Genomic DNA, 7588 nt, shown 5'->3' on the forward strand with positions numbered 1-7588 from the left:
TACTTCCTGGTTCATGATCTGTGTGGGTTCTACAGTCTCTGTACTTGCTGGTTCATGATCTGTGTGTGGGGTTCTACAGTCTCTGTACTTCCTGGTTCATGATCTGTGTGGGTTCTACAGTTTCTGTACTTCCTAGTTCATGATCTGTGTGGGTTCTACAGTCTCTGTACTTCCTGGTTCATGACCTGTGTGGGTTCTACAGTCTCTGTACTTACTGGTTCATGACCTGTGTGGGTTCTACAGTCTCTGTACTTCCTGGTTCATGACCTGTGTGGGTTCTACAGTCTCTGTACACAGTAGAGTTTAAATAGAACCACAGTATCAGAACTGTTCAGTTTTATATGAAACAAGACGATTGAAGATTGTAAAATATCTTCTGATAAATCAATAAATCATCTTTAATCTGTGGATTCATCGAGTGATAAACAGTGAATATAAATATTTATATTATATATATATATAATATAAACATTTATATATAATATAAATATTTATATATAATATAAATATTTATATTATATATAATTAGGAGACTGCCCATAGTCACACTAATTTACATACAGATACTTCGAGACATATTTAATTTTATAATCAAACACTCTGAACCTCCTGCTGTGGAAACAAGGATCTCTTTGTTCCCCTTTAATAATCTAATCTCTCACACACACACACACACGCTCAGACACACGCACTCACACACACACACTCTCTCACACACACTCCACCTGCAAATTACCCAGGACTCCCTTCGTGTGTGTGTGTGTTTATGAGATCCGGACACATCTGCTACCTCTCACCTTCAGTGTGTCATGTTGCAGTGCACAGTGAGGCCTGTAGGGGGCGCTGTGGTAAGTTAGGTGTTGATCACAGACCAGCAGCCAAAACAGTGAGCGAGACTGTTTGACCTTTTATCCTAATGAGCTTGAAGAGTTTATGAGGCAGAAAATGAGCCCGTATGGCTGTGAAATCACATCAGTGTCATAGCAACAGATCAGACAACACATCTGACGGCCAGAGTCAACAACAACAACAACACTGACTGACTACAGGCTGCGTCATGGTGATGACACGTAGTGGTGTGAAGAGGAGCTGATGTGTGTTATCATAACATGTGTTATCATGTTATCGTGTGTGTTATCATGTTATCGTGTGTGTTATCATGTTATCGTGTGTGTTATCATGTTATCGTGTGTGTTATCATGTTATCGTGTGTTATCATGTTATCGTGTGTGTTATCGTGTTATCGTGTGTGTTATCATGTTATCGTGTGTGTTATCGTGTGTGTTATCGTGTTATCGTGTGTGTTATCATGTTATCATGTGTGTTATCATGTTATCGTGTGTGTTATCATGTTATCGTGTGTGTTATCATGTTATCGTGTGTGTTATCGTGTCTGTTATCATGTTATCGTGTCTGTTATCATGTTATCATGTGTGTTATCGTGTTATCATGTGTGTTATCATGTTATCATGTGTGTTATCGTGTCTGTTATCATGTTATCATGTGTGTTATCGTGTTATCATGTGTGTTATCATGTTATCGTGTGTGTTATCATGTTATCGTGTGTGTTATCGTGTGTGTTATCATGTTATCGTGTGTGTTATCATGTTATCGTGTGTGTTATCGTGTCTGTTATCGTGTTATCGTGTCTGTTATCGTGTTATCATGTGTGTTATCGTGTTATCGTGTGTGTTATCATGTTATCGTGTGTGTTATCATGTTATCGTGTGTGTTATCGTGTCTGTTATCGTGTTATCGTGTGTGTTATCGTGTGTGTTATCATGTTATCATGTGTGTTATCGTGTGTGTTATCATGTTATCGTGTGTTATCATGTTATCGTGTGTGTTATCGTGTTATCGTGTGTGTTATCATGTTATCGTGTGTGTTATCGTGTGTGTTACCGTGTTATCGTGTGTGTTATCATGTTATCATGTGTGTTATCGTGTGTGTTATCGTGTGTGTTATCATGTTATCGTGTGTGTTATCGTGTGTGTTATCGTGTTATCGTGTGTGTTATCATGTTATCGTGTGTGTTATCATGTTATCGTGTGTGTTATGTTATCGTGTGTGTTATGGTGTTATCGTGTGTGTTATCATGTTATCGTGTGTGTTATCATGTTATCGTGTGTGTTATCGTGTTATCGTGTGTGTTATCATGTTATCGTGTGTGTTATCGTGTTATCGTGTGTGTTATCATGTTATCGTGTGTGTTATCGTGTGTGTTATCGTGTTATCGTGTGTGTTATCATGTTATCGTGTGTGTTATCATGTTATCGTGTGTGTTATGTTATCGTGTGTGTTGTGTTATCGTGTGTGTTATCATGTTATCGTGTGTGTTATCATGTTATCGTGTGTGTTATGTTATCGTGTGTGTTATCATGTTATCGTGTGTGTTATCATGTTATCGTGTGTGTTATCATGTTATCGTGTGTGTTATCATGTTATCGTGTCTGTTATCATGTTATCGTGTGTGTTATGTTATCGTGTGTGTTATCATGTTATCGTGTGTGTTATCATGTTATCGTGTGTGTTATCATGTTATCGTGTGTGTTATCATGTTATCGTGTGTGTTATCATGTTATCGTGTCTGTTATCATGTTATCGTGTGTGTTATGTTATCATGTGTGTTATCGTGTTATCGTGTGTGTTATCGTGTTATCGTGTGTGTTATCATGTTATCGTGTGTGTTATCATGTTATCGTGTGTGTTATCATGTTATCGTGTGTGTTATGTTATCGTGTGTGTTATCGTGTTATCGTGTGTGTTATCATGTTATCGTGTGTGTTATCATGTTATCGTGTGTGTTATGTTATCGTGTGTGTTATCATGTTATCGTGTGTGTTATCATGTTATCGTGTGTGTTATCATGTTATCGTGTCTGTTATCATGTTATCATGTGTGTTATCATGTTATCGTGTGTGTTATCATGTTATCGTGTCTGTTATCATGTTATCATGTGTGTTATCGTGTTATCGTGTGTGTTATCATGTTATCATGTGTGTTATCATGTTATCGTGTGTGTTATCATGTTATCATGTGTGTTATCATGTTATCGTGTGTGTTATCATGTGTGTTATCATGTTATCGTGTGTGTTATCATGTTATCGTGTGTGTTATCATGTTATCGTGTGTGTTATTATGTTATGTGTGTTATCATGTTATCGTGTGTGTTATCATGTGTGTTATCATGTTATCATGTGTGTTATCATGTTATCGTGTGTGTTATCATGTGTGTTATTCATGTTATCATGTGTGTTATCATGTTATCGTGTGTGTTATCATGTGTGTTATCATGTTATCGTGTGTGTTATCATGTTATCGTGTGTGTTATCGTGTGTGTTATCATGTTATCGTGTGTGTTATCGTGTGTGTTATAGCACAAAAATAAGCGGCATCCCCACTAATTTCCATCAAATAAAGTTGACTTTATTTATTTTAAAATGACTAACATGTTCAATCTGAGCCAGTTCATTCAAATTGAGGATTTTGTTTGAAGATTTAAAAATGACTAATATGACATCATAAAACATGACACCCGGCATTTGAAGATTAATTTAAAAAACGTTAGCAGAAGCTTCAGATGTAAAAACGTGACACGCACAGATGCTGCATCCTAATCCACTCCCTCCTTCTCTTTCCTCCCCCCTCCCCCAAAACAGGAAGAGGAATTATCAGTAAAAGCCTGAGTTTCCATGAGCTGAGAAACGTCAGCGCACTAAACTGTGTGAATGTAAGTAACAGTGTGTGTGATGTAATACGCCTCCTCTCCCTCTAATCTGTGACATGTAAGATTACAGATAATCTGAGATCTGACGTCACACAGGAAACACTCTCACTACGCTTTTATTTTGACAGTGAGTCAGTATGAGACTCTGTATGGGAGACTACAGCTGACAATATTACAACGTTCATCAAGTCATCCAGCAGGTTTAACTAGCAGTAATAAACCAGCAGGCTTAACTAGCAGTAATAAACCAGCAGGCTTAACTAGCAGTAATAAACCAGCAGGTTTAACTAGCAGTAATAAACCAGCAGGCTTAACTAGCAGTAATAAACCAGCAGGTTTAACTAGCAGTAATAAACCAGCAGGTTTAACTAGCAGTAATAAACCAGCAGGCTTAACTAGCAGTAATAAACCAGCAGGTTTAACTAGCAGTAATAAACCAGCAGGTTTAACTAGCAGTAATAAACCAGCAGGCTTAACTAGCAGTAATAAACCAGCAGGTTTAACTAGCAGTAATAAACCAGCAGGCTTAACTAGCAGTAATAAACCAGCAGGCTTAACTAGCAGTAATAAACCAGCAGGTTTAACTAGTAGTAATAAACCAGCAGGCTTAACTAGCAGTAATAAACCAGCAGGCTTAACTAGCAGTAATAAACCAGCAGGCTTAACTAGCAGTAATAAACCAGCAGGCTTAACTAGCAGTAATAAACCAGCAGGTTTAACTAGCAGTAATAAACCAGCAGGCTTAACTAGCAGTAATAAACCAGCAGGCTTAACTAGCAGTAATAAACCAGCAGGTTTAACTAGTAGTAATAAACCAGCAGGCTTAACTAGCAGTAATAAACCAGCAGGTTTAACTAGCAGTAATAAACCAGCAGGTTTAACTAGCAGTAATAAACCAGCAGGCTTAACTAGTAGTAATAAACCAGCAGGCTTAACTAGCAGTAATAAACCAGCAGGTTTAACTAGCAGTAATAAACCAGCAGGCTTAACTAGCAGTAATAAACCAGCAGGTTTAACTAGCAGTAATAAACCAGCAGGCTTAACTAGCAGTAATAAACCAGCAGGTTTAACTAGCAGTAATAAACCAGCAGGTTCCACTTTAGCCCGAGCGAGCCCCATTTGGGGTCAGAGTACCGGTACCGAGGTTCCGAATGGACTTTTCATCAAATAATATGAAAAATGGTCCAGACATGTAAAATATCGAAGTCCGAGCAAAATCATCATGCAGGTCATTTTACGCAATTATACACAGTATACACAAACTAATTCAATACACTAGAAGATTTATCACAATATCAGGATTTTTCTGCAAAAAATCCGCCAACTATGCAGCAGAAATTCATCTTTTATCACAAAGCCGGCAGCGAAAATGGCCGATGGATACATGAAATCGCACGAGGGCTCGATATGGCGTCGACCCAGCGTGTCCAAATAGACCTCCGACAAAGCATTCAAAGGCCACAGGAGAAACCCCAAGAAGACACACACTGCTCTCGAGAAATAAAATTGAAAATCTGCATACCTTTTGGCGATTTTCATCCGGAAAAAAACAGTTAATCCATTGAAAAATGCTGCAGCGCTGTAGTGCATTTCCTGCTCTGTCTGCCTGCATTGAAATGAACGTGCTGTGACCTGGCATGCGAAAATGGCCCGCATTCTTCGCCTGGACCAACCTATTTTTCGCATTGGGGTCGAGCCCACCTTATCAAGATTTTTACTGACTAATGTCCCTCAGCATTCCAAATAACACCCCTGACAGCTTTCAATGGACTATTCCGGACCTAACGACGTGTCATATTCCTAAATCCTCCAATCACAGGCCTTACAAATCCCACATACACACTGAGTCAGAGCAGGTTTTTTTCATGAATGACACATATGACATCTGGAAATAACTGAACATGGCTGAAAATTATTGCAAACTGCTTTATTATGATGTATTGAACACTCTTAGTGATAAATCAAGTGAATATATAGTTAATATGTAGTTATATAGTATATAAAATGAGTATACAGCAATGCAACAGCTGGTTCCGAAAATCAAAATTTTGATTTTTATGACCATTTATGCTGGCCTGCTTCACTCAATCGAAGTAAAATATGTTGTGGGGACATGTAAAACGTGTTGTTCTATGACTGTGGCGTGTTTTTAGGCCAAGCCAGGCATTATTTTTTTTTTTAAATGTTCAATACAAGTGCTTTTTTTCAGGCGAACCTGGAACTTTTTCAATTTCAGCTGTGCCATAAGTGTATCAGTTATTAACCAGTAACATATACACAATATTTACACAATTCAACACATATCACAAGTGTTACCAGTGTTCTAGCCTCAAAATTATTAAAATAGACCTTGTAGTTAGAGCTGAGGACTCTCTTGAGTATGGGTATGCAATTTTCGAGCAGAGGCCTAAAAATAGGGCTAGGGCTATAGAGGTTTTAAAGAATATTAAATACAGGGAGCTTTTTAAAAAGTTTGAATCCGTTACTTTAAAGATAAAATAATCATAAAATAATGAGATCATTCTGACTAAAGGTCCACTTATGAGCTTCTTCCTATGAGCTTTCAACCACATCACATGGTCTTCATCAGCAGATCATGTGAACTGCAATAAGAACTCGTGATAAAGTTCAATAAATAAAGACCGGGGTCCCACAGAGACCCAGTAGACCTACAGGGACCCAGTAGACCAGCAGCACTGCTACACACAGAGACCCGGCAGCTTCAGGACTTCAGTTAAAGACATGATGCTGAATGAAGCCGTTAAAAGCAGATCGACATGAATAATAAAGGTCCCTGTCCTGGTGCTCACAGGTGTGTGTTCGTGTGCAGCAGCTACCTGTTGTGTTCTTAATGTAACACACACACACACACACACACACACACTCACGCATTCAGCCTACACACAGGCGCGCTAAATCCCTCACAAGGTCATGTTGCTGTGGGTGGTATTCCGGGTTAAACCCCCGTATTCACGTCGCTTTTACCGGATATACAAACATGACCATAACCGTAATGACCGTGTGTGTGCGTGTGTGTGTGTGTGAATGACGTCCTTACCGTAAACGCCCTGGCCGTGCGCGCCCTGCAGGAAGCCGGTAAACAGCCACAGGAGACCGAACACCAGACCCATCTTCACATCCTCCTCTTGCCGCCTCGCAGCTCCTCCAGCCGGCGTCCCTCCGCACGGAATCCGGTGACCGGTGACCGGTTCTCATCCAAAAAACAAAAACAATCCAGCTGTGCACCTCCCCCTCCCCCTCCTAAACACTCCAGATGTGACAGGAAGGTCCGGTTCCGCTCATCACCGGAGCTAACGTCGGCTTAAAAAACGGTCAGCGGAGACGCGCACGTGCCTTCAGCCGCGTCTCCTTGTCGGTGACATTGTCTGTAAAAAAAGACTCAAATTCACAAAAAAAAAAAAACACGACTCGGTACCGCTCACAAGTCCCCGCTGCCCCCCCTCCGCCGAGTCCAACACTGCGCTCCGTGTCCGTTAGTCGGTACTGGAGTAACGTCCATCACTCACCGAGAGGTGAGAAGCGGTAAAACCCGCTCCGTATCCGTTCCAGCGGCTCGTCGTGGAGCCCGTCAGGCCGGGCAAAGGTGAGGGAGAGGCGGGCTCCGTGACGCCGTGATGCCGCTCTGAGCTCCGGAAGAAGAAGAGGCGGACAGTCCGGTGGACTCGTCGGTGCACTTTTACCGGTGAGACACGTCACCGAGCGAACCGAGCGGTAAAGTCGAGCAGAGTGGACACGGATGCTGCTTCCCGAAATACATTTTTTTTCAAAATAATACACTGACCAAACGTTGCAATATATTTTTTTATGGTTTATTCAAAACAACACAAAACTGATCTAAT

General features: G+C 40.4%; 1 protein-coding gene across 1 annotated transcript in view; it reads right to left on the bottom strand.

The window, feature by feature from the left end:
• Window positions 1-7292, bottom strand: part of mdga2a (MAM domain containing glycosylphosphatidylinositol anchor 2a) — a 73580-nt gene extending 66288 nt beyond the window's left edge. Inside the window, exon 1 of the mRNA XM_076107260.1 lies at window positions 6787-7292. Coding sequence (XP_075963375.1) covers window positions 6787-6859 — 73 coding nt within the window. The 5' untranslated portion in view covers window positions 6860-7292. The remainder of the gene's footprint in view (window positions 1-6786) is intronic.
• Between the last annotated feature and the right edge of the window lie 296 nt (window positions 7293-7588).

This window comes from Anarhichas minor, unplaced genomic scaffold, assembly GCF_050575085.1.
Source record: "Anarhichas minor isolate MPS153535 unplaced genomic scaffold, ASM5057508v1 ptg000038l, whole genome shotgun sequence".
In the NCBI taxonomy this organism is placed as follows: domain Eukaryota; kingdom Metazoa; phylum Chordata; class Actinopteri; order Perciformes; family Anarhichadidae; genus Anarhichas; species Anarhichas minor.